Raw genomic sequence first — 26,376 nt, 5'->3', positions numbered from 1 at the left:
AAATTTATTCATTGCGCAAAACAGTAATGGATCGTCTGAAATGAGACGCCGTGATTTGAATGAAATTCTCCGAAAATTTACTTGTCTTATATTTTTTTTGTAATTAGCATTTTGCACAAAATGATTGAAATCTTAACTGTTTGCGATCGTCGATTTATCTACTTGAGTGAATGGCAGAGAAACACAAATTCAATGTCAATATTCACTTTCATCTGCATTTTGTTTGCTCAACGAATTCTTTTTAACGAGATATTTCAAATGCTATCTATGTTAACTCTATGCATCGAAATTTATCTCGTTAAACCAAATTGCTTGTTAATAGATAAGTAAGTGGGTTGATTTCACCAGCCGGGAACTCGCTGCTCTCTGTTATTTGAATGAAATTCGAACTGAAACTTTTGTTGCTTTGAATCAACTTGGAAGAATGGCTGAGATTTTTGCAAAGTACGGTGTCATATTTGGTCCCAATCGCACTAAGTACTTTGGTGAGATTTGCCGAACTAAATCCAGCAAAAAGTTTCTTTGCGATTTGATCACGAATGTTCTGAAACTCAGCATCAACATCCGAGTCAGAAATGGATTTTTGGTTTAAATTGGTTCCATTGGTCGACGGCTGGTTATCACCTTGAAGGACAATCGGGTGAAAATGTTGGGAAAACGTACATTTTTGGCTTTATTTAAATTAAATTCACAGATTTTTTCTTCTAACTCATTGAAATTTATTGTTAAAACTTTAAACAATAGATTAAACACATACGATGACTCAATCCACCATTTGGATAGGCTTCACTCCATACTAAAGCACTTAGTATTGGCCAAATTACGAGGAAAGTTTTGAATAAAATCATTTTGATTCAATCACTTTGCTTTTCATACACTTTTTAAGCGAATAACTTGAATTTCAAACTTGTGAAACTGATTGACTGAAAAACTCAAAAACTGATAATCCGAAGGGCTTGGCGTGTATTTGAATTTGAATCACTGGTCAACTAAATAATTTAGTTTGAATAATGCATCGATTTATATCAAATGGCCTTTCAATTACTCATATTTTATCAGATTTATTATGAAGACCCAAACTGCTTGCATTGTTCAAGTCATTTTATCTGTTTAAAATGGTGATTCAGTGAATACAATGAGGAAGACAAAGCAACAATGTTATTCTGATTTAAGTTCTGCAACGAACAAGCTAAAGCTCTCGAAATTTACACAATTTTCATAATCAATTTTGTATCAACGCTACAAGCTATGTTAAGATTTGTGTAAGAAATTGCGCGTGCACCTTTTCTTCAACAATGTTTGTTTGGGCTTATTTTTATGATAAATTTTTTTATCTATCCATATCTTGTGTGCTGTGCGCGCCTTTTGGATTCTATAATTTCAACATTTTTTCTATCGATTAACAAGGTTTTTTAATTGCAAGAATTACTTGATTGGTGAATGTGACCAGAAGGTTACCTTAAGATGTGTCAATGAACACGAACGAACAAGTTCGTGTGCAAAAATACAAAAACTTAAAGTTCCGGCTGGTGAAACGGAGCCCACATAGAATATGAAATATGTGTGATTCTTCTATATAGATCTGCTGCATGCAATGTCAATTCACGAACATGCTATCAGTTGTGTTAACTAACACACACGTACACTCCTCCTACATTTCTACGCGCCAAAGATGTATTGTAATAAGCGAATGAATTTTGAAGCACAACACGAACTGTGACTTGGAAACTGAATTCTCTTTCGTATTTTGATGAACTCTCTCTTTCTCTTCTCTTCATTCATTTTCGTAAACATCAATACCAGGCCTTCTCATCGTTTATAATACACTATATATGTCATATAGCAATTCTTATTCTTCATTTCCATTTTTATTCGCGTCATCAACACTGTTTGTTTTGCAGTTGTATGTTAAAAAAAAGTTGCTCGTACGAATACAACCTCAAATTTTCGATTCGAAGACAACGAAAACATGCGAACACATACACATATGACCGTGTCGTACACACCTAATTCGAAGGAAATTGTGGCATCATAACAAAATAAATTGTTTTGTTTTCATTTTATTTGTTTCGTGAGTCGGTGCAAAGTTTTTTTTAGACATATTTTTCATTTTTACTCCATTATTGATGAGTCATTAAATTTAAACGATTCTATTTTTTACTATCTTTCATTTTCCTGATGAAAAAAACTAATATTTTATTGTAATTTGACATAAGAAACATTGGATTTATGGTTCAACGAATGTCAAATGTAAATATATAGAATGAGATCACCACGTATATGAACTACATTGATCCAATACTAACACATTGATGCCCGAACATCATTTCAATGAATCAAAATTTTCACTCAACAGTCGAAATCATAGTGAGGATGGTGCTATATTGGATTTGGGATTTGTTCAGTGCATCAAATATATTATTGGTCATTTTAACATTGACCATATTATTAGTGTACAATTTCATATTCAAAAATTGGTGGTATTTCTCCGATCGAAATACAAAATTCATACGAGGATGGCCGCTTGTTGGTTCGTTACACGAGTTTTTCTTCGGTAAACTATCCTTCACCGATACCGTCACTTCGTTTTATCGCAAATTTCCGAACGAATCATTTTTTGGCATTTATGAGCTCACACATCCGATATTCATCGTTCGAGATCCAGATCTGATAAAAAAGATCACCGTCAACGATTTCGAGCACTTTTTAAATCATCAAGGTAGTTTTGATGATCATTTGGATTCACTGCTGTCACGAAGTTTGTTCTTTAGTCGAAATCAAAAATGGAAAGATATGCGATCAATTCTAACGGCTTCGTTTACTGCAAATAAAATGCGCATGATGTTCGACCTGGTCGTTGGTTCCACTAACAAATTTGTCGCAACACTACGGAATCAAAACAACGCTGAAAATGACCTTGAATTTGAGTTGAAAGATTTATTCACGCGATATACTACGAATGTGATTGCAACGACTGCCTTTGGATTGGAAGTGGACGCGTTGACGGATCGTGAGAATGAGTTCTATTTGGCGGGCAAAAAAATTACCAACTTTGATGGCATTCAAGGTTTAAAGCTTCTCTTGCTTGATGTCATACCAAACGTCATTAAATTATTGCGAATTCATTTCTTGGATGAGGGACTTTGCAATTATTTCAGAAGCGTTGTATTGTCGACAATGAAGTATCGAGAGCAAAACAATGTTTTTCGACCAGATATGATTCATTTGATGATGCAAGCCAGGAAAGGAACACTCCACGATGACGGAGATACAAGTGCCGTAAAGAAATACGGTAGGTGAAAAATTTTCAGATTGTTAATGAACTTGTTAATAAAGTGGAAACAACGCCTTGTTTTATGTGAATATTCAAGTTCAACTTCCAACAATAAGTTGAACTTTCATTTGTAGGTATAAGATAAGATTTGAACACAACGACTTGAAAAGTATTCATGAGTTATGGTTTTCTTATCGAAAATGTTTTACAGTAAAAAATTTACTGCACAATTCTCTTCATTTCAAAAAGTGAACCGAGAGTAATTTTTTCTACAAAACGGATCAATTTTCTTAATTTCAGATTGGGAAGACGATGACTTAGTGGCTCAGTGTGCCGTTTTCTTTTTCGCTGGCTTTGAAACTTCGTCGACGTTGCTTAGTTTCATGGCCCACGAATTGGCTTGCAATCCAAGCATTCAGCAAAAGCTTTATGACGACATAATTGCCATTGAAAAACAGCTGGGTGGTCAACCGGTTACTTATGAAACCATGAAAGATTTCAAGTACATGGAGATGGTTGTATCGGAAACATTACGAATGTGGCCACCACTATCGCAGTTTGATCGACAAGTAACAAAACCATATCGTCTGGAAGGAAATGATGGAACTGTGGTTCAGCTAACAACTCGTGATGCTGTCTGGATACCAGTTTACGGTACAGTTTAACTTTGCTTTTAGCCACTATATGGGCATATCACTAAAATGGATGCAAATCAAATATTTGTATCATTTTGTTTATTTTTCATAACTCACTAGGTATTCATATGGATCCAAAGTACTGGGAAGACCCAACACGATTCGATCCTGAGAGATTTAACGATGAAAATCGTAAAAACATCCGCAGCGGTACCTATTTGCCATTCGGAAATGGCCAAAGAACTTGTATTGCCTCTCGTTTTGGCATGATGGTCGCCAAAAAATTCTTCTTCCATTTACTCCGCGAATTGCGCATCGAAAAGTGTAATAAGACACCGGACCCCGTCATTCTTAAACCGAATTCAATTAATATGCACCCAAAAGATGGCTTTTGGGTGAGATTTGTACCGAGAAATTGATGTTCCAAGCTCAAATGTTCCTAATATACTGTGTATACAATGAATTGATGTAACCTTGCCTATTCTTTATTCTTTCTTTATTGATAAATGGCAATTGGAGTTTATACATTTAACAGCCTATAAGGCCACTTACAAAATGCAATTGGAATTACTTTATGGTTAACATTTTTTTTAATCTTAAAAATGAGAATGAAGAGAAAGATTACATTGTCTAGTTATCTCTCCAATGATGTGATTACATTCAAAGTTGAAATTAATGAAAATATTTCATTAGTCTAGCATATTTGATTATAGCTCTCTCTGTATCAGCTTATTTGTATGCATATAATAATGGGGAGAAGAGAGAACGAGATCGGGTAATATACATATATAGAGATCAGTAAGAGGTACATTACACGACTGAATAAGCGAAGGAAAAATATGAAAGTAATATGCTACCACTTAAATTGTTATTTAATTATTTTTTAAATAAAAATTCAATAAAAACGAAATTTTTTGGCTGGATTAACGGATCACACATATGCTATCAGCTGTATTCATTAGCATACACATACACCTTTCTTACATTTCCGAACGCAAAAGCTGTATTTTAATAAGCAAACAAATTTCGAAACACAACACGAGCTGTGGCTTGAAAACCGAATTATTTTTCGTATTTTGATGAATTCTCTGTCCCTCTCTTCTCTTCATTCTTTTTCGTAAACATCAATACCGGCCTTCTCATCGTTTGTTTGGAATATTGTATTGAAATATTCTTATCCTTCATTCCTATTTTTATACGCATCATTTGCACTGATTGTGTCGTGAATGTTTCGAAAATATTAATTCTCATGAATACAACTTCGAATTTTTCATTCAAAGATGACCAAAATGTATGAATTCATACATGTATAACTATGCCATATGAGTAAATCCACATAATTTACACCAAATTGCGGTACCGTTATAAGATTTTTTTGACTTCATTTGTTTCCTGCGACTTTTCAATTAAAAAAATTATTATAGATTCAGAGAAATATTTTCCATTTTCACCTCGTTAAACTTGAGCGAATTCTTTTATCGGTGTTCTTTTTATCTGCCTTTTACAAAATGAATATTTATTACCATTCGAAATATCAAACATTGGTTGCGGTCATGTTGTCCTGATTTAATGAATGACGAATTTATCTAAAAAAAGATCCCATATATCAAGTACATAATATACAATACCCAGTACTAATTGCGTCATATTGATGTGTAAACTTCCTTTGAGTATGGTCCCCTGATGAGAAAATTGCCGGTCGGCCAAATTTTCCTGGAATTGTGATTTTTATTCAAATTTTCGGAGAATCTTTAATGTAATAAAAAAAAACATTAAAAATCATGTACATTCTGCATATGATCGGTCTCGTTTATGGAATAATTAGTATCAGAAATGAAAAAAAATTGAAATTGTCTCAACACCCAATTTTTCATGGTAAAAATTTGTGTTCAGGGATTCAAAAAATCAGACCAAGAATGATGTTAATTTTTGGGAAAATTCTCTGGATTCCCCACCACGCATCTGGAAGCCTTAATCATTTCATTCAATTAACGCTTTACACATTCAGTTACCAGTCACCAGTCGAAATCATAGTGAGGATGGTGCTATATTGGATTTGGGATTTGTTCAGTGCATCAAATATATTATTGGTCATTTTAAAATTGACCATATTATTAGTGTACAATTTCATATTCAAAAATTGGTGGTATTTCTCTGATCGAAACACAAGATTCATACGAGGATGGCCGCTTGTTGGTTCGTTACACGAGTTTTTCTTCGGTAAACTATCCTTCACCGATACCGTGACGAGCTCACAAATCCGATATTCATCGTTCAAGATCCAGATCTGATAAAAAAGATCACCGTCAACGATTTCGAGTACTTTTTAAACCGTCTCTAAACTAAAAAAGGTCTTTCCCTTATAACTGATAAATCCTCCAATTTCAGATTGGGACGATGATGACTTGGTGGCCCAGTGTGCCGTTTTCTTTTTCGCTGGGTTTGAAACTTCGTCGACGTTGCTTAGTTTCATGGCCCACGAATTGGCTTGCAATCCCAGCATTCAGGAAAAGCTTTATGAGGACATAATTGCCATTGAAAAACAGCTGGATGGTCAACCGGTTACTTATGAAACCATAAAAGATTTCAAGTACATGGAGATGGTTGTATCGGAAACATTACGAATGTGGCCAACACTATCACAGGTGGTGGAAGGAAATGATGGAACTGTGGTTCAGCTAACAACTCGTGATGCTGTCTGGATACCAATTCACGGTACGGTTCAGTATTGCTTTCATCTACTATTTATAGATTCTACTACATGTCTACTAGGCATTGTCTAGTACAGTTGTCAATATTTGTATCATTTTGTTTATTTTTCACCTCATTATTAGGTATTCACATGGATCCAACGTACTGGAAAGACCCAACACGATTTGACCCTGAGAGATTTAACGATGAAAATCGTAAAAACTTCCGCGGCGGTACCTATTTACCTTTCGGAAGTGGTCAACGAATTTGTATTGCCGCTCGTTTTGTCATGATGGTTGCAAAAACATTCTTCTTTCATTTACTCCGCAAATTGCGCATCGAAAAGTGTGATAAGACACCGGACCCTGTCATTCTCAAACCGGATTCAATCAATATGCACCCAATAGATGGCTTTTGGGTGCGATTTGTACCGAGAAATTGATGTTTCAAGCTCACATTTTGATAATGTACTGTGTTTAGTCAATGAATTGATGTAACCTCGTCTAGTTATCTCTCCAATAAAGTGATTACATTGAAAGCCATTGAAATTATTCCATTAGTCTAGCATATCTGATTACAGCTCAGCTTGACAGCCGATCATTTTGATACCAACACAATAACATCTAAAAAAAAACAACCATATGTGTGACTGACCAAACGAAAGCATGTATGGTTTGTTGTGTATAACACAATACATGCTCTATACAAAGTGTTTTGGTTGCGTGTGAGAGATAAATAGGAAGCAACACATACGCATACGTTAGAGGCCTGCAAACAACACAATTGAAAGTGTTTGTATTGCGACACACCGACGACGGACACATATATTTTTCGCACACGTGTATCGTTGGAAGTTTGTGTGTTTGGACACATTCGTAATATATTCACAAACGATGAACACTGATATCGAAGACGAAGACGCTTGCAATGATTCAGTTGATGTTTGCTTGGTTTTGACACTGGTCTTCATCAATTTTTTGTACATTTCGTTCAAAGACACATCTCAACATGGACGCAATTCAAAACGGATGGTTTAGTGAAATTAACGATCTTTGGCCCGGCCAGTGTTTTTCATTGAAAGTCAAAGAAGTTTTGCACGAAGAACGTTCCGATTTACAAGACATCAAACTCATTGACACGTAAGTAATTGCAGCCGGAGAATAAACGATTGCGCAAAAAAAACGGCTGAAATATTAACACTATGACGGTTTTTGGGGAATCCAGGGCCCCAAGCGAAATTTAAAGTTGAATAAAAGTACTAAACAGTGTATAAACCAACCGGAGTTAAGTCTCATTGTATAGATTGAACATTTCTCTAAACGAATGACATATGCACATATGTGTGAGTATGTGTAAAATACAGCCTTCCGAAAAACATGTTACGCTGTTGTTCTTTGGGGACCACAGGGCCCATGGCTATTTTATTTTATAACTGGACTATGATAAGAGATATCGACTTGGTGTCTGTGGCAGTGTTGTAGACTAGTTTATGTACTACAACTTTGCCGTAGACATCAAGTCGTTATCTCTTATCAGTTACGCGAAAAAAAGATAAGAAAAAATTCGCGTTTTTCACGGTTTTCGCGTAACTGATAAGAGATAACGACTTGGTGTCTGTAACATAGTTGGAAGACTTGATCAGAGGTACAACTTTGCCATAGAATCGCTTTCTCTTATCAGTTTCGCGAAATATGCGAGAAACCGCAGAAAACCGTGAAAAACGCGAATGTTTTCTTATCATTTTTTCGCGTAACTGATAAGAGATAGCGATTCGGTGTCTGTGGCAAATTATAGTACTCGACCAGAGCTACAACTTTGCCATAGGCATCATCTCGTTATCTCTTATCAGTTCCGTGAAAAATGATAAGAAAAAACGCGTTTTTTTCGCGGTTTTCAGCGGTTTCTCGCATATTCCGCGAAACTGATAAGACATAACAAGATAATTTTCGACAAAGTTGTAGAACAGCTTCAGTACTACAACTTCGCCATAGACATCAAGCCGTTATCTCTTATCAGTTACGCGAAAACCGCGATTTTTTTCTTATCATTTTTACGCCTAACTGATAAGAGATAACGACTTGGTGCCTGTGGCAAAGTTGTAGTATTCGACCTGCTCTACATTTCTGCCGAAGAAGCAAGACTTTTACTTCTTATCAGCTTCACTAAAAATGAGGTGGGAAAATGTCGCGATTTTCGCGGTATTTCGCGTTTTTTCGTGGAACTGATAAGAGATAAGCAATATTTGTCGCAGCAAAATTATAGCAAACCTCGAGTATTACAACTTTGCCTCAGACACTATTTTGTTATTTCTTATCACAGTCCAGATTTCATATGAAGTACATATGGGGCCCTGGGGTCCCCAAAGAACAGAAATAGGTAAAAAGTGTGAAGAACCGTCAAAGTGTTTAAATAGATTATTAACACGTTTTCAACCTTTGTGCATCAGTTCAAGCTGACTTTTAGTTACTATGTTATCAATATTTGCATCATTATTAATCTTATTTGTTTCTTATTATCGGCTAGGTTTGCACATGGTCGTGTGTTAATCTTAGACGGGATAATTCAATGCTCTGAAAAAGATGAATTTTCCTATCAGGAAATGATCTCGTATTTGCCGCTTTGCTGCCATCCGAACCCTGAAAACGTGCTCATCGTCGGCGGCGGCGATGGAGGTACAGTATCAATCTTATCTTGTTCGAATTTTTTTTTTCATAATCAATCAAGTCTGAGTTTTGTCTTGAAATTGGGAAATCAACTCATTCGAAATGAATTTGATGAATTTACTATAGTGTTTTTACTTTTCGCACTTTTCAATTCTTTTTACTTTGTAACTTATCAAGTGGTGCCAAGACACCTGGCAATCATTTTCAACTGTAATTGATAAGCATTTTTTTGATCTCAAATTGTATTTTGTCGTTTTCAATGTCATTTCATAGGTGTGGCACGTGAAGTGGTCAAGCATCCCAACGTGAAAAATGTTCATCAAGTGGAAATCGATGGGCGTGTTGTGGAAGTTTCGAAGAAATACCTACCAAATATGGCTTGTGGATTCGATTCACCGAAACTTACACTTACGATTGGCGATGGTTTCGATTTTATGAAGAAGCATGTCGGCCAATTTGATGTTATCATCACGGATAGCAGTGATCCAATTGGACCAGCTGTCAGTCTCTTTCAAGAGTCATATTTTGCTCTAATGAAAAAGGCACTCAAGCCAAACGGAGTGATTTGCTCGCAAGGCGGCACTTTTTGGACAGATAATGAACATGTTAAGGCTACATTGGATCATTGCCGTAAACAATTTTCCACCGTTGGATACGCAGTTACATCGGTGCCGTCATATCCATGTGGTACGATTTTTTTTCTTCATTTTTTACATTTTCTTGGAGAATTTTTGTGCTTGAACATCAAGGCTTGAAGTTGAAATCTTGAACTTCAAGCCTTGAATGGCCTTCCTCTTGGAGAGAGAGTCTTTGACAAAAACTCTTTGTGCTTGGAAAATTTTCAAAGGAGTCTGACTTTTATTCAAGTTTTAATTTTCAATCAAAGTCAAAATTTTAGCTAAAATCGATGATTTCCAACGAAATCCAATGATTCTAGCCCTAAAACGTTCTAAAATGAAAAAAATTCTCTTTCTTACCATTCCCAGGCCAAATTGGATTCATAATTGCATCTACCAACGAGGGACATGCATTGAAGACACCAAAAAAGGTCTTCACCGCTGAACAATTGGACAGCATGAACTTGAAATATTATTCGGCTGAAACTCATCGAGCTGCATTCGAAGGATTGCCGCGTTCCGTCGCCAAGGAATTGTACAGTTAGCTTATCGTGAATGGCTCTCCAATGGAACTAAAGTTCCAATACTATTGTAACATCAAGTTACAATCGATAACTACAATTTTACTTAAATCGATTGTATCGTTGCAATAAAAAACGCTTCAATTTACAATTTCTTATCGAATGTCTGTGTGTATGTTTTTCTTAACTTTTTTTTCAACCGTGTGCGTGCATTCGGCAATCAAGCGTATCAACAAATGAGAAATATCGTATTCAATAAGAATATGTACGAAAATAAAATCTATTTACAACACAGCATCGCCGTGCCGGTTGTGTTGCATCAGTCGATTGTCATATATAATCGAGACTTGCGTCTGAATTGAAGACGTGGGATTTTGTTTTTGTAAAGACGACTTTTTTTTGGAAAATATTTTTGCAGAACGTTTTTGGAGGAGATTTTCGAACAACGTCTCTGTTTAACGTTTTTGAACAACGTTTTCAGACTAGAATTTCTGTAGAGTATTTTCGTGGGACATTTTTCCCAAAAAATCAACCTAAAAAGTACCAAATCAAATCAAACTCGTAGTAGCAATGTTGGTGACGGTATTCTTCACTGGTCTCGGTATAATCTACTTGACGTTAACTTTCATCGTGATCATCGCTCAGTTTCGTGAGGACCGGAAGAATGAGCGTCGTAAGAAAGAAGCGACAGCAAAGCGAATTGCATTGAACGATCTAGATGATCCGTCGGATACATCTCCTTAGGCGATCTATATCGAATCCAAAGAATCCAACGAATCCAACACTATTTTTAACTGCCAACGGCGATTTTACAACACTTCTTCAACCGACTTTTGAAAGAATCTATTTAAATATTTTGCATATATTTTTGATCTTGAACCATAGTATTACTCTTGGATATGTAGCAATAAAAAGAGTTAACAAAACAATGTATAAAAATGGAAAATTATTTTTCGAACCCGAAGACTGCTTTCTAGTGGCTTGCAAAAGAAAGAGTCGAAAATAAAAAAAAATGTATTGCAATCGGCTAAAAAGGGCTTTTTTTTAGCACGCGCAGTCGATTTGCACATAAAATCCTTCGCTGACTAGAAATATTTCTTCAGTCGTGCTATCGAGATTTATGTTTGAACAAGATGCGATCTAAAAAGGTTTACCTCGTCATTTCGTCAAAAGTGTTCAACGAACTGTATGACATTGGGAATGGAGTGTTTGAGTCGTGTATATTTTGAATCACACGTCACTTTGTGTTACCGTGCAAACATTGTGCAAAGCGAGCGTCGAATAAAATTCACTAGGAATATGCAAACGATGCCAGATTTTTCATCATTTTTTCAACCATCAATAAATAAGATGAAAAAAATCGATCGATTTTGTTTGCATTGCACACGCAAATGGACACATTCGCCATATCACGTCGACTGCAATTGGCCAACACACTTCGAGTATAGCATTTTATTTTAATCATTCGATTCAATTTCATAATGTTAGCAGGTGAGATCGGCAATGATATAAATCTGGGGTAGCACTCGGACAATTTAGTACCTTTTTGAATCCGATTGAGGGTGTGCAACGTCGAGATAAATCTTTGTAGTTGTTCAGTCCAACGAAAAAAAATCAAAAGAAATCAATATGAAAATAACATTGATTGTGTTCCTGTCGTTAGTTACTTTGGTGATTTGCGGCGACAATCCACCCAAAGACAAGTGCGTATGCACAGAGCGACAATGCACAGATACATCATGTGAAGATAAACATTGTCTTTGCATTATTGTAAGTTTTGACCTTTTTTATCTTCGTTCAATAACAGTTTTTGACAAGAAACAAATTCGTCTATCTTTGCTTTTTTTTCCTGAGTTCAACGAGAGAGTCTCTCTCATGTCAGAGAGAAATCTCATTGAATATGATACACAATTATTCTTCCTTGACTATGCATTTATCCTGGTATTTTTGATCATTTCAGAAAGCAATTAAGAATCTTTTAGCACAACCACATCTAAACTACCCAAAAAAATGGTTAGAGTTCTACTTGAAAATCATCCAAGAACGTTGTCTTTGCATTCGAAGATGCCAAACTATCTGTAGCCCGAAAGAACTTATGTAAGTTTTCACGGTGTTTGATTCAGTTCTAGATTTTCAGAAGAAAAAAAAACAAATATTTTTTCGTATACATAACTAATTTTTGTTTTCCCGTTGTTTCTTCAACAGTGAATGTACAACCCATGCATTCGAAGTGTTTTATTGCAAATTCCACAAATGGCTTGCCGGAGTGAGTTTCGAATCATATTATTTGTTGTTCTTTTTAATTTAAAAGTGAACAACTCCTTTGCGTTTTCAAATCTCATAGCAAAATTGTGCTAATCATTTTTTTCTTTGAACATTTTCCTCAAAATTCAGATTTCTGGAGACAAAGGATATAAAGATTTCATTAAGGACATCCAACATATTGTAAGTGTTGACTTTTTTTGACGATTTTTCTACCATTTTTTTATCAGATTTTTACCATTTTTTTTTCTTCAATTTTTGCTTTGTTCCGAGTTCAAAAAGTGTCTCTTTATCTCATTAGAGAGGGAGAGATCTCATTGGATAAGATACAAGATTACTCTTCTTTGACCATGCATTTATTCTGATTTATTCGATCATTTCAGCTCCGAACTTGTCTCAACAAAGATTGTAAACCAATCGTACGTATATGCCTCCGTGTTCAAACTATTTTTTTCATTTTTATTTGAATTTCTGGATCGATTTTTATTTTTCGAGAAAGAGAGAGAGAGAAAGAGAGAGAGAGAAAATTGCCTTTGATTTATTGAACTCTTCCATTTTCATTGATCCAAAAATGTAGTGCTCCGGTGACGATGGCTGCAAAGCATTCAACATTAAACCAAAAGACTGCGGCTGCACAAAACGATGTGTTGTGGCAAGTAGAATTTAGTCTCTGATTTTAACGCACAATTTCAATACAAAATCATTCTTATGAAATTTTTTTTTCTTTCATTTGTCTGGTTTTCAATACAGAAATTCCTTCAAGATTTCGCCAAATCTTTGGAAAATGAATTTGCTAAAGATTCAATCTCCAATCTGGCTTTGTATGCATCAGCATTCTACGATCAGCGCATGAACTGCGAGCATATTAAAAATGAAAAGTATGCATTCGAATTTCTTTACACACTTTTTGGCAATTTATTTGATTAATCGAATTTCACATTTGCAGCCAACGAGAACTGTGCATCGAAACGGCAGAAAGAGAAATTAACCGTATCCGTGATGCTATCAAAGACGAATTGATCACAGAAGTAAGCGGTTTTTTTTCTTCTCATGTCAACTTATTTATGAATAATTTTTAATTAGCTTAATTCATCAATTTTCGTTCAATATTTTTTTTTTCTTTCAATTTGAGTGAATTGCCGACGGGGAAATGTTTATTTTCCATTAATTTTTCCATCCTTCTTTCAAATGTACTCATCTTTCATTTTTCTTCTAACCAAAATTACAGTTGGGAGTTTGCAGAGCTATCGGCATTATGAGTGCTGTTGACCAAGGTATTGGTGGCTGCGCCTTCGAAAAGAAGTAGAAATCAGTTCAACCGAAAAAAACAAATTTCTCACTCACACCCCCCCCCCCCCCAACATTGATGAACTCGACCATTATTTTTCTCAATACGCAATTTCTCTCCATTCCAATGTAATTCTTCTTTCAAAAAAAAATTAGTGTTTAATAGAGCCGTAAATCATTTCCCTATGGACAAAAACAAATACCTTCTCATGTGAACTTCTACCTATGAAAATCTTCGTCTATATGGACGTTCGAGAACAAGGAGTTCATATGATAAAACAGATTTATCATTTTTCTTTCTACATTTATTTTACTCTTTTTTTCTTTGTCTTCTTCTTCTTTTCAATAAACATTTATGTGCATTTTGAATTTTAGTCGTTTTTTTTTGTCTTCAAAAAAATACAGTCGTTTCTTTTCTTGAACAGAAATACATTTTTATTTAGAAATGAATACACAACCACCTTTCTCATAAACTGGTCTCAACACTCGGTTTCGATGCAATTCCGTCTGAAGCAAACACAGTGAATCTGCTTACGTTCGCTAGATGGCGCTGTACTCTCTTATCGCAGACAGACACAAAGTAAGTGTCAAAATGTACGACGAATGACAGATGCGGACCAGTTTTCAATCCATGTGCTCACAAAACACAGTCAATGCTAGTAAACAGAACGGTTTTGCACGCATGAAACATGAAAATATCGACAGCTAATTTTAAAAATCCGGCGTACGTGGAAAATCATGAGATTTTCGTCGGTACACACACTGGATCCATTAAACGTAAGTAGTGTTTCTTAGTCAAGTGATCAAAATTTGCATTTTTGTTGATGTGTTGAGCAAAATGAAATTTTGAGTGATACAAAAAAATGTGTTGAGACCACAGTGTGGTATTATCACACCGGTTGGTTTGGCTGCCAAACAAAAATTGTTGGCAAATGGCAAATTCTATGGCTTCTTTCGTGTTGCGTGTTGATTTTTGGTATATTTTGCAATGAAGAACTATAATTCTTCATGTGATGTGTTCCTTTATATTTCCATCATAAATTTGTGTTTTAAAAATGTCCCTTTATCCTAGGTATCGGTTTAACTGATGAAAACCCGCACAAGCAGACCAATTTGGAGGATATTCAGTCATTGACAAAAACCAGTCGAATCACAACTCTGAATTTCGGCGAAAATGATGATGAAATCCTTGTGGGTCGTGTCGAACCGGTGGTAAAAGTCTACGAAACACCATTAAACTCATTTACGGGCAATCATACATTCGAACACGGTCCCGTCGTCGGTTTGGCCAAATTTAATGGCAAAATCATTGCCGGTTTGGGCAATGGAAAAATTCAAATTGGCCATAAGAAACCAACGTTTTTAGAGGCTGGTGATGCGATGTCACGTATGCGACAATGTGCTGTGGAACGAAAATTGATTGCCAGCGGCGGTAAAGAGCGTCAAAACAATCTGAAAGTTTGGAATTTAGAAACAAATGAATGTGTTTTCCGTACAAAAAATGTCCCCAACGATTTTTTACAACTCGAAGTACCGATTTGGGACACAGATTTCGGATTCATTGACGCCAATTGCTTGTCCACCTGCTCGAGATATGGATATGTTCGCGTGTACGATATGAGAAAACAACGTCGTCCAATTCACACCTATTTCAATGACAAAGAACAAATCAGCTACAGCTGCTTAGCGCTGCATGGTGACGTGGTTTTTGCTGGCACAACAACCGGAGTGATGCACGCATTTGATTTACGTAGAATGAAACATGTGCTACACACTTACAAGGGCTTTGCGGGCAGTATCAGTGATATTGGTGTGGATGGCAGTGGCAAATTCCTGTATAGCGCTTCACTTGATCGGTTTGTACGAGTTCATCATGCGGAATCCACCATTTTACAGTATCAATGCTATGTTAAATCCAAAGCAACGAGAATTTTATTGAGAAATTACACACCACTCCAGGTTAAGGAAGAAAATGACACAACGGCAGAAGAGATACCTTCGAAAGTTCGACGAACCAAGGCTAACGACGATCAAGATGAGGATGGTGATGACGATTTCGATGAAATGTTCAACAACATGCAAACCGTTGTGTAAGTGGAACTTTATTTTTTAGATTTTTTGCTTTACTTTTTGTATCATTATCAATTCCATTTTTATCTTTTTTATTTTTTATTTTTATTTGGACATTTTTTCATTCGATTTATTATTTTTATTCGATTGCTCGAAAATTATTCATTAAGAACTTTTTTCAAATTTTGTTTTTATTCGCTTTGCTTTTGTATGCCTCATTTTTGTCTGACCACATTAGATTTTTTCCTCTTTTTTATTATTTTTTGCCATTTTTCATTTTAAAATAAATAAATTTCTAATAAAAATGTTCTTTTCTTGCAGCGACGGCGAGGAGAAAGAAAAGAAAATTAGCACTGTCAAAGAAAAGAAACGAAAATCAACGGACCGTATAAACCCGTTCAACAAATTGATGAAGAAGAAAAAGAAATGAATGTATTTCAACGTTATTTAGTTTATTTTTCTGGAAAATATCAATAAAATCTTCATTTTAATTCAAATAAATGTTAATGATGAGTTTGAACCGAAGAAAATGTATTTTAGAGATAGATTTTTTTAACGTAGCCTTGGGCTGGAAAGTGTGAGCCAAAAAAATACTTTTAAAAAGATTGAGTTTGAATTTATGACAAAACGAGATTTTGATCTTCGTAAGTTGACAAGAAAGGTTCTTGTTTTCGTAAAATTCCTTAAAAACCTAGTCATTTTACTGGTAATATAGGTAAGACATATAGCCAAATTATAGGTAAGACTTATAAGTACAGCCAAAGCATTACTTACATTGCTGTCAGTGAACTATCAAGTCACCATCATGCCAATCAGGCACAGCTGAAAAAGATTCCGTTCCAAAAGGCATCAATTTAGAAAAATTCTCCCAATCAAAATGCATTTCAAATTGAATCAATAACACAGTTTGACGCGTGTTTTTTTTTTCATTTGGCAATTGAGTAGTTTTCAATTCCGTAGTCATAGAGATCTAAAATATCGCATGGAAGTCCGTCTCATGTGCCGAATAAAAACACGCGTCGGACTGTGTAATCCAATCCAAATGAATAAAAACAAACAAAATTTAGTTTGTATAGAAAAAAAAGAACTTTATTTTTCAGTTTCGAAAATCATTTTGAAACAGCAAATGAAAGTATCATGGCAGCATAGCCATATGAAAGCGAGCAGGGTTACTAAAATGCTAATTGATTTTTTTTTAATTTTCAAAAAAAAAGAAGTCCATTATTTTAATTTGCCTACTAGAATGTTATGTTATTATGCTGGGCTTTCTTGTGGCCGCCGTAAAAAAAACGATTTATTTAAATTGAGAAATTTTTTTAGAACTTGAAACTTATTTGATTGCTTAAACATAAAAGTTAACTAAATACTAAATGCGTATTAATTCAATTCTTCAATTTTCTGTTGATTGAAAAAAATTGAAGGCGCCCTATTGCCAAGTGTACTTTTTTTTCTCATATTTATTCTCAAAATTATTACGAAATGTACAAACTAAATGATTGTGTCTGTTTTTTTTTGGGTTAAATTGCGCGATTCGACTAATAACGTTACAATTAAGGGGAAAAATGTGAATATTCGAATTTTGATTTATTTGTTGTATAATAAAAATTTTCAAAGCGCACCTTGAATTTCAACCCGAGTTGATGGATGTTGGTGTGTTCGGCCAAGAGTGTTGACGTGGGCTCGCTGATTGTGGTCATACGTTGCAATGGACTTTATTTTGCTTTCTGTGGACGATTTAGGTTTTGTATGAAATTTTAATTACCTCGAGCGCTATCAATATATCAATTCTCGTCGAAATTGTCGAATTTGTTTCTCATGTTAACTTCTCTTTATCCATTTAGCAATGAAGATTTTGAAAAATCCATTTAGCAGTGTACATTTTGCTTAATCTTGCGACAGCTGAAATGAGAAAATTCACACATTAACAAAAAAAATTGAATTGGACTGCAGCTAATGTGAATAGCCAATTAGTGGCTCAAACAGAATTTCTTAGCAGTGTTCTTCTTCTCTAAATGAAAGCGATCGACTGGTTCAAACCATTTCCTGGTGTAAGGAGCAGTATAAAAAAAAATTTTTGGGATAAAAATTAAATAATTTTTCAATTGAATTCAATTAAAATTATTTCAAAATGTTGAGACTAATTTTTTTCGATAAATTCAATAAAGAAAAAAGAATTCTCTTTTAGCCCAGCAAATAGTTTGACATTCAATCAACACACTCAAAATGAATTAACACTAAAAAAAAATAATGAAAATTCGTTGCCTTTGTGATAAAGTTCAAAAGTTCTTGTTTGGTTTTGCCCATAAAATGCGTGAAATACCTCAAAAAATGCCGGGGGATTTGTTTGTATTTCTTTTGTTATTTTAATAAAAAAGAGTTAATTGTTTCGAGAAAAAAATTTCGGTTTAAAAAAAAAGCACCAGATTCGATATAATCTGGTTCAGATTAGCAAATCAAATGTCACAAATCCAGTTGCCCTCTGTGTGGGTGTGTGTGTGTGTGTGTGTCGGGTGGGTGCATGTGTGTCACTCGGCGCATGCCATTCGATAAATCCAATTGTTTCGTTTTTTATCTTTAAATTTGGTGTCGGTATCAAACTTAATTTTAAAAATGATAAAAGTACCTCATTTGCTTTGGAACGATCGCTCGCCAACTAAATAGAAATTGTGTATCGGATGCCATGAAAAATTGAGGTGTGCCCGTGCGATAACTGATATTTGGGCTACATATTGTGTGGATGACTCGCGCGGTAAATTCATTGCAACTCTCTTTCATAAAAAAAAATTAATCTCGATTGTGTTTGTTTTTTTTTTGGTTTGGGTAAAGGAACGTATTTTAAAAGTAGTTAAAGAAAATTAAAACGCAAAAATAAGATGAATAGAAAAACAATCACATGGTCTATGTTCGGATGCATGCTAGTTATAAACATATCTATAGAATCTACTGTATATCTGCTGAGACTAATGTTCGAAATTCAAACGTTGATTCTTAACTTAACAAATTGATCATCGCATGGTTGTTTGTTGAGTTTATTTGTTGTTAAACTAACCTGAGAACGCCCAACTTTTTCATTTCGATTACATTTTCTATATACAATTTTTTTTTTCGGTTCATAAATGCGTACATAGTGCGCTCAAGTTGTTTGCTATGTATGTTTTGCACAAACACAATTTGTAACGATCACTTACCTGGGTAGTGGTGGTTTTTGAGCTTTTTTTGTAATGATTGGAGGTACCTCATTTAGAATTTGTTTTGTGTTTGCTTGTTTGAAAAAAATGATTTGTGGTTGCATGGAGGGGGGGGGGGGGCGCCATTCATCGAATTGAATTGTGGTGTTTAATGCCTGCTCGAGCTACGGCTGCGACTCCGGCGGCGGCGATTGTCACGGTCACGGTCACCACGGTCTCGACGATCTCGGTCATCGGCTGGAAATACAGAAATAGGTAATAATTAAAATGTTCAAGCAAAAAGAGACAACAGATAGGTAATTAATACGAAGTTAATAGGGCTAAAATGTGAGGTTATCATACGAAAAAGTTGAGCTATTTCAGAAAAATTCAATTCTTCAGTAAAAAAAAATAGTTTAAAAAATCAAACAAAAACTCTCAAAATGCTATCTATTATCAACATACATCTTCGATCCCTATAGTTGTTTCTATCCCGGCTTCTGTCGCGTCGATGTGACGGTCGGTCGCGGTCTCTTCGATCTGGTCGGTTATTGTCTCTTCGTCGGTCAAAGTCATCCCTGCGACGATATCGATCTTTATCCTCTTTTTCACGTTCTTTTTGCCGTTTTTCATACATTTCCTCCACAGCCTTGCGTAATTTTGAATAGCCCAAATGTTGTTTACCCGACAAATGGTCTTCAATTCGTTGTTGTGCATCGCCAACAATCAAAAATGCACCACACACTTCGCACACTTCCATCTGTTTTTCATTCGATGCATATTCGTTCCACTGGGATTTGGTGCCATTTTCTGAATTTTGCTCAATTTCATGGTTCTTAATCAGCTCCTCTTTTTCCTCTTTCACCTGATCACACAGTGTCATTAGGTTTTGTGCCTGTTCGACATCACCTCGGCTGCCTGCCTCTTCGGCCTCACCAATCAGTTTATTGATTCGAGCGTTCATGTTGTTTATCATTTCTTGGAATTTGGTCAGCGGTGGCGGCGGTGGCGATGCCCCATCTGGCACTTTATTCATCAAGGCCAACCGCTGACGACCTTTTTCAATCTTACGATCCACTTCGTTTATCATGTGATTGCTAAATCGAAGAAATTCATCTTCGTAGCCACGTTTCCGTGTTGACGGTCGTGCCTCTTCAAATAACCGCTTCGCTTCATCGTCGTGTAACTTTGTACATTGACCCAAATCAGCTCGTGTGTTCACAAATAAATCGTGCGGACAAAATTTCACCAAATAGTACAGGCAAAACTAAAACAAATTCAATTGGATGGAAACAATTTCGTTTAAATTATGTAAAACTTTTTATTTAGCACAAAAATCATCACTTACCTCCGGGTCATCCCATTGTACTTTCTTTGATTTTGCCGTAGTTGGGTCTAGATTACGATTACGACCCATCAATTCGTCTAATAGTTGCCTTGCCGTATCCACCATGTTGACTATTGCGTTTTATATGGCTTTCGTCTAGTTAAAAAAAAATCCCCAACAATTTACTTTCCTTTTTTCCAAACAAAACTTTTGATTTCCGTTCTTTTTCACCATCAATTGACCTTTGAAAAGAAAAAAAAAAGTCAATCGGCAATCGTCTACGTTTGCCAGCTATATGAATTCCAATTCTAAGACCTTGTTTGTTCGATATTAAAATGAATTAATGCAATACGTATCGTAGTGAGAAAGAGAAAAAATGGCGTCATTACCAATCTGACATGTGCCAAACGTCAACGTACGGTTTTAACAGTGTATGACGGTTTGACATTTCCACATTCTCACGGTACGAAATTGGGTTTTTATCGTTTGAATGTGTGCACATTTCGATTATTATTATTCATATCATCGAGACAAAGATAAATTATTTCATGCCAAAATGGATAACATCCACTTATAAATGACGTATGTTTGTGTTTAGCTCATTTCTCAATCACATCATTCGTTTGTTGTATAGTATGAACCGGTTTACAGACGACCGTAAACAGTGGTCATCGCATCGACCGCTTAGTGAGTTGCATTTGCCACGGTTTTATTTACCATGTGATTGCCGGTGAGTGTTTAGTTTTATTGGAAAAAAATTCAAATATAGAAAAAAGTACAACAGACGCTGGGTTTATTGTTCGCAAAATTGGATTTCATGACGGATTTGGATAATTGACAGATAATTGTCGTGCTTTAAATAACTCAATAGCAGAATATTTTGCAATAATTCAACTGTTGGATGTATTCATTTTAGTTGAGTTTATATATAAACCCTGCATCATACGCAATTTATATTTGAATTCCAATTTAATTTTTTTTATTTAAATTTGCTGTTTCTCGCAATTTGATGACAAAATGACAGTGATAAATTGTATCACGTCGTGTGTATCGTGCAGAAACAATAAATTTTGTGCGAAGTTATGAGTTTGTCATGAGAATTGCTTCATTTTGTTCAAATCAGTTGAATATATAGAGCACTCTTTCAGCACACAATATCGGTGTTCAATCATAACCATATTTTAGGCTTTTAGGCTTTATGATTGAACACCGATATTGTGTGCTGAAAGAGTGCTCTATATATTCAACTGATTTGAACAAAATGAAGCAATTCTCATGACAAACTCATAACTTCGCACAAAATTTATTGTTGCTGCACGATACACACGATGTGATACAATTTATCACTAATACATTCTTGAATTGCGCATTATTTTTGGAACATTCTCAAAGAATTGGCACATTGTTCCAAAGAAATACTAAGGTCGATAAATTTTTCAAATTATTCTTCTTTTAATTCGACTGTAGCTTTTCCAAAAGAAAAAAAATAATTTTCAAAGTAAGACGAGACTTTTATCGTGAAAGGGTTTTTTTCTTTCAAAAGTGCATTAAGGCCTAATTGAAATTGTTTATTTATTACTATGTATTTTATTCGTCGAAAAGTTCTACGTAAAATACGCGTGCTATAACCATAGATGACCAATACATGCCAAAAAAAAGTCAATTCCGAATTATTTCCACTTCATGCTCTCTTAATCAGCACCAATCAATTCCACATTCCTCTTAGCCATACAACATTTCAAGACCGGACGTGGTTCTGTACAAATACATTGATGTATTGTTTACTATTCTTAGCAATATTCGTGTTCAATTGATTGGATTGAGTGATTCAATTGGTTGAGCGGTTTTGATGCATCATTAAATGGTTTAATGTGTATGATTTGAGTAGAAAAAACGTCATAGACTTAGTATTATTTATGAGTATAATATCTTTTTCGTTAAATCACAGTTCCAGATGTAAACAAACATTGATAACGGAGTATCACAGGTTATCTGCGCTAGACCGATAAAATAGACACTTCAAGTATACACATTTGTATTGAAACTTCATTCATCGCTTGAGTTTTTTGTGCGACGGTTCGGTTCCTATCAGAGAATACACATCTGTACAACAATGAAGGATTTACATGTGGGAATAATTACCGGTAAAATGGCGTTTCTTATATTAAAAAAAAACAAATTGTGGTTAAATTCATTTTAGAACGAAAGAAAAAATCGATTGAATAAAAAAATAATTAAAAGTTGTTCAAAATAACCATGAAAAATGTCAAAAATCACAAAAAAAATCAATGGAAAAATTGAAAATTAAACAAAAACAATACTTATCATATCGATTCCTGTTTCATTCATTTTCAGTGAGTGATCGATGCTCATCGGGAGAAACTGAGGATAAAAGTGGTCAAGTACTTCGAGAATTGGTGTCTAAACATTTTGGAGCTGTTATAACAAGTGCCTTAGTACCAGATGAAATTGATCGAATCGAGGTGAATCATTTGAAGGCATATTTTTTGCAATTTTCTTAGTAGGAATTGTTGGACAAATTCAGGTTATATTTTAATTTTGGTCCATGGATGGTCCATAAATTGATCAAAAGCCAATATTTCCATAAATTTATTTTATTCCATTTTTTTTTCTTCAAAATTTAAAACAAATTCCATCAATTCTAGGCTCAATTGCTGCATATGTCGGATCAGCTGTCAGTTCACTTGATTCTAACGACAGGCGGAACGGGGTTTAGTCCACGCGATGTAACACCTGAAGCCACTCGAAAAGTCATCCACCGTGAAGCACCTCAGATGTCACTAGCGATGTCATTGGTGAGCTTCGAAAAGACAAAATTTGCAGCCTTATCTCGAGCCGTATGTGGAATCCGCAATAAAACGTTGATTTGTAATATGCCCGGTAGCCCGAAGGCAGTCGACGAATGTTTTTCGGCAATTGTAGATGTTTTGCCGCATGCAATCGATTTGATCAATGGCCACCAGGGCAATGTACGAAAATCACATGGAGAATCTCAATCAACCTCAAACCAAAGTGTCCCAATCGCCACACACAAACACATTTGTCCGCACAAAACGGGCACGGGTACAGATGATGACCGTAATTCACCGTTTCCAATGATTGCGGTTGACATTGCCTTGAAAATCATTCTCGATGCCATTCGTCGCAACGTGTTTTCACATCGTGATTACAAAAGTCCGGTCAATATTCCAGAGTTTCGAGCATCGATCAAAGACGGGTATGCTGTTAAAGCAAACGGTTCATGCAAAGGGGTCAAAAAAGTTATCGGCTACATTAGCGCTGGCGATGATGTGAAGCATGATGATTTTGATAGCAATTTTTGTTATAAAATTAACACTGGTGCCGCTGTGCCCGATTTCGCCGATGCAATTGTTCAAGTTGAAGACACAAAATTGAGAAAGGCCGAGAATGGGATTGAAGAAGAAGTGGAAATTTTGATTGAACCAACGCTGGGGTTGGATATTCGGTAGGGAGAGAATTTGGAGGAAATTTTGAATTTTTTCTTTTCAAACAATCGACTCATTCAAATATTTTTTTTGTTCCAGGCCAGTCGGATGTGATCTAGCAAAAGGAGAACAGTTATTCAAAGGTCTAACCGATTTTCCTGATGTCGTTCCATTTAAATCATTACTCGCCAGCATTGGCGTGGATGTTGATTCGACACACCTTACAGAAGTGCCCATTTGTATTCTATCGACTGGTGATGAACTCACTAAACCTGGTGAACCATTGAAAACTGGGAAGATTTATGATTCAAACACAACAATGCTGCGAGCATTGCTTGAGCTACATGGTTTCAACAAAATCACCACATTGACATTGAGCGATACGTAAGATTGTGTACTTTTTTATAAATTTATTTTATCAACACCAGAGAGAGAAAGAGAGGAAGAGAATATAAGTAAAGAAAGATAAAATAAATTATGTTTGTATTCCCATAGGTTTGATTCAATGCACGATGCAATCAAAGCCCAGGCCGAGAAGAATACATTCATCATTTGCTCTGGAAGTGTGTCGATGGGAGATAAAGACTTTTTGAAGCCAGTTTTGAAGAAGTTGGGCTTTGAAATTCATTTTGGTCGTGTCAATATGAAACCAGGGTGGGTATTGACTTGATTGTCAACGATACGTTTTTTTTTTTCATAAACCGAGTAATGTACGGCTATTAAACACTATTTATTTTCTTATTGATTTATTTCGAATTGGTTTATCCAGTAACCGACATCCCTTGTTTGTAATTTACAACAACAATTTGTCATTTTGTTTTGTGATCCTGTAATTGATCATTTTTCTTACTTCAGAAAACCAATGACGTTTGCTGATCGAAAAACATCAAATAAAGAGTGCTTTCTATTTGGACTACCAGGAAATCCTGTAAGTGTTGCTATCACCAGGACTAGAAAAAGTGAGACAACAAGAAGAAAATTGTCATTATAAAAATGTGTATTACACTATTACAGGTATCAGCATTTGCAACGTTTCATTTGTTTGTTCTGCCAGCGCTTCGGAAACACTGTGGTTACAGTGAACACAAATTATCATTGCCAGTCATTCACGTTGAAGTAAGAGTGTTGAACATATTATTTTGTTTTATTTTTGAATTTAGTTCGAAATTGAATTGGAAACGGATGTATTTTTAGATTGAATAACATTTTGATTGAAAATTGAACAAACAAATTATTTAAAAATTAGTTACGTATTTGATAAATAATTATTTATCAAAAATTATAATTTATGATTTTATAAATATAACTGTCAAACAATAATTTTTTTTTTATTTAATGCTTACATTGAATAGAAAAATTAATACTATAATTTCCTTATCTTGTTTTTCATAGCTTTTGAACACACAAGTCGAATTAGATCCACGTCCAGAATATGCTCGAGCTCAAATTTCATGTGGTCAGGGCAAATTCTTCGCAGAAATCACCGACAATCAAGTAGATATCAATATTTCTTATAATTATTTATCTCATGAGAAAAAGTATAAAAGGTCAACATCTACATTGATATAATGTTATTGTGGTCGATATCAATTCTGAGCTGAAATTGCGCTGAATAGGTGCCTTGAATCCGAATAATGTATTGTGCAAATTGGGCACTAATTTGGTCTAAGATGTAACACACATACGTGCGTGGATTCCATCAGCATATCATGGAGTATTGTTTCATTGTAATATTCCATGTCACCTCAAGGCGCAAAATATTTTCCTAAGCTCAGGCCATGGACAAACATATGAAATATGCCATTTACTTCAGACCAAGACTATGCGTGAATGTGTATATAGATTAGACGCAATATATCATAATTTGTATATAGATTAGACGCAAATTTGATTCATACCAGGTGTCAACTATATAAAAATAGCTTCAACATAGCTTCAACATAGCTGCAGACCTTGTCTATTTTTTCTCATGGAATTTTATTTGAAGTTATTTTCGACTCATGAATCAAATATTTTTGAATTATCGGTTTATGCATTTTTCTTCGAAACTTAAATGACAATATCATTTGATATATTAGTCGATTTAACGTCATAGACCACAATATTTCAAACAAATGTTTACCAAAATTTTGAATTCATCATTTCAGATGAGTAGCCGGCTAACGAGTATCGTGAACGCTGACGTTCTATTGCATTTGCCGCCACGAACAAAGACACAGGAATATGTTCTCAAAGGCGCCCAACTAAAAGCATCTGTTCTCAAGCATCATTTCATTTCAAAATATTTGGATTAAATCTAAAAAAAAAACATAATAAAAAGGAAATAATTTTTGGCAGCAAAAAAAAGAGCAATGAAATTCATTTTAATTTTAAGAATTCATTTCCATTGGAAAAA

At 35.1% G+C, this 26,376-nt stretch overlaps 6 protein-coding genes across 10 annotated transcripts; 5 read left to right on the top strand and 1 right to left on the bottom strand.

The window, feature by feature from the left end:
- The first annotated feature begins 1,764 nt into the window (after positions 1-1,764).
- Positions 1,765-7,138, top strand: LOC129569801 (probable cytochrome P450 9f2). Its single transcript, XM_055448966.1, has 5 exons — positions 1,765-3,292; positions 3,575-3,928; positions 4,030-4,323; positions 6,298-6,624; positions 6,744-7,138. Exons 1-5 carry the CDS (start codon positions 2,332-2,334, stop codon positions 7,040-7,042), a joined length of 2,235 nt encoding a protein of 744 aa, XP_055304941.1. The 5' UTR covers positions 1,765-2,331; the 3' UTR covers positions 7,043-7,138.
- Positions 7,139-7,513: 375 nt separating this feature from the next.
- On the top strand, positions 7,514-10,564 carry LOC129569822 (spermidine synthase). The gene is made up of 4 exons (XM_055448998.1): positions 7,514-7,739; positions 9,124-9,272; positions 9,537-9,950; positions 10,250-10,564. Exons 1-4 carry the CDS (start codon positions 7,609-7,611, stop codon positions 10,423-10,425), a joined length of 870 nt encoding a protein of 289 aa, XP_055304973.1. The 5' UTR covers positions 7,514-7,608; the 3' UTR covers positions 10,426-10,564.
- A 1,325-nt stretch (positions 10,565-11,889) lies between these two features.
- LOC129569823 (uncharacterized) lies at positions 11,890-14,319 on the top strand. Its single transcript, XM_055448999.1, has 9 exons — positions 11,890-12,171; positions 12,362-12,498; positions 12,607-12,667; positions 12,796-12,846; positions 13,047-13,082; positions 13,241-13,315; positions 13,414-13,541; positions 13,610-13,691; positions 13,892-14,319. Exons 1-9 carry the CDS (start codon positions 12,031-12,033, stop codon positions 13,967-13,969), a joined length of 789 nt encoding a protein of 262 aa, XP_055304974.1. The 5' UTR covers positions 11,890-12,030; the 3' UTR covers positions 13,970-14,319.
- A 63-nt stretch (positions 14,320-14,382) lies between these two features.
- On the top strand, positions 14,383-17,289 carry LOC129569817 (WD repeat-containing protein 74). Its single transcript, XM_055448992.1, has 3 exons — positions 14,383-14,727; positions 15,023-16,040; positions 16,342-17,289. Exons 1-3 carry the CDS (start codon positions 14,640-14,642, stop codon positions 16,448-16,450), a joined length of 1,215 nt encoding a protein of 404 aa, XP_055304967.1. The 5' UTR covers positions 14,383-14,639; the 3' UTR covers positions 16,451-17,289.
- LOC129569819 (luc7-like protein 3) lies at positions 17,083-20,907 on the bottom strand. Of its 2 annotated transcripts, XR_008688077.1 has the most exons (4): positions 20,536-20,907; positions 19,653-20,454; positions 19,209-19,445; positions 17,083-17,919 (listed from the first exon to the last, which is right to left on the bottom strand). XR_008688077.1 is itself a non-coding variant. In XM_055448994.1 (3 exons), the coding sequence occupies exons 1-3, from the start codon at positions 20,638-20,640 to the stop codon at positions 19,357-19,359; spliced, it is 996 nt and encodes a 331-aa protein (XP_055304969.1). In that variant the 5' UTR covers positions 20,641-20,896; the 3' UTR covers positions 17,083-19,356. The 2 variants fall into 2 exon arrangements, 1 of the variants encoding a protein (XP_055304969.1); XM_055448994.1 differs by having other exon boundaries at positions 17,083-19,445; positions 20,536-20,896.
- A 143-nt stretch (positions 20,908-21,050) lies between these two features.
- On the top strand, positions 21,051-26,327 carry LOC129569815 (molybdenum cofactor synthesis protein cinnamon). 4 transcript variants are annotated; one of them, XM_055448986.1, is made up of 10 exons: positions 21,051-21,244; positions 22,463-22,658; positions 22,870-22,997; positions 23,181-24,001; positions 24,081-24,365; positions 24,477-24,635; positions 24,837-24,909; positions 24,996-25,097; positions 25,374-25,475; positions 26,129-26,327. In XM_055448986.1, exons 2-10 carry the CDS (start codon positions 22,628-22,630, stop codon positions 26,273-26,275), a joined length of 1,848 nt encoding a protein of 615 aa, XP_055304961.1. In that variant the 5' UTR covers positions 21,051-21,244; positions 22,463-22,627; the 3' UTR covers positions 26,276-26,327. The 4 variants fall into 4 exon arrangements, with proteins under 4 accessions (XP_055304961.1, XP_055304964.1, XP_055304963.1 ...); XM_055448989.1 differs by having other exon boundaries at positions 21,235-21,429; XM_055448988.1 differs by lacking the exon at positions 21,051-21,244 and adding an exon at positions 21,770-21,937.
- The last annotated feature ends 49 nt before the right edge of the window (positions 26,328-26,376 follow it).

The sequence above is a fragment of the Sitodiplosis mosellana genome, unplaced genomic scaffold (assembly GCF_009176505.1).
Source record: "Sitodiplosis mosellana isolate CC-2019 unplaced genomic scaffold, AAFC_SMos_1.0 Smas_scaffold_44, whole genome shotgun sequence".
Lineage (NCBI taxonomy): Eukaryota > Metazoa > Arthropoda > Insecta > Diptera > Cecidomyiidae > Sitodiplosis > Sitodiplosis mosellana.
This window is presented reverse-complemented; position numbering and strand designations above follow the sequence as displayed.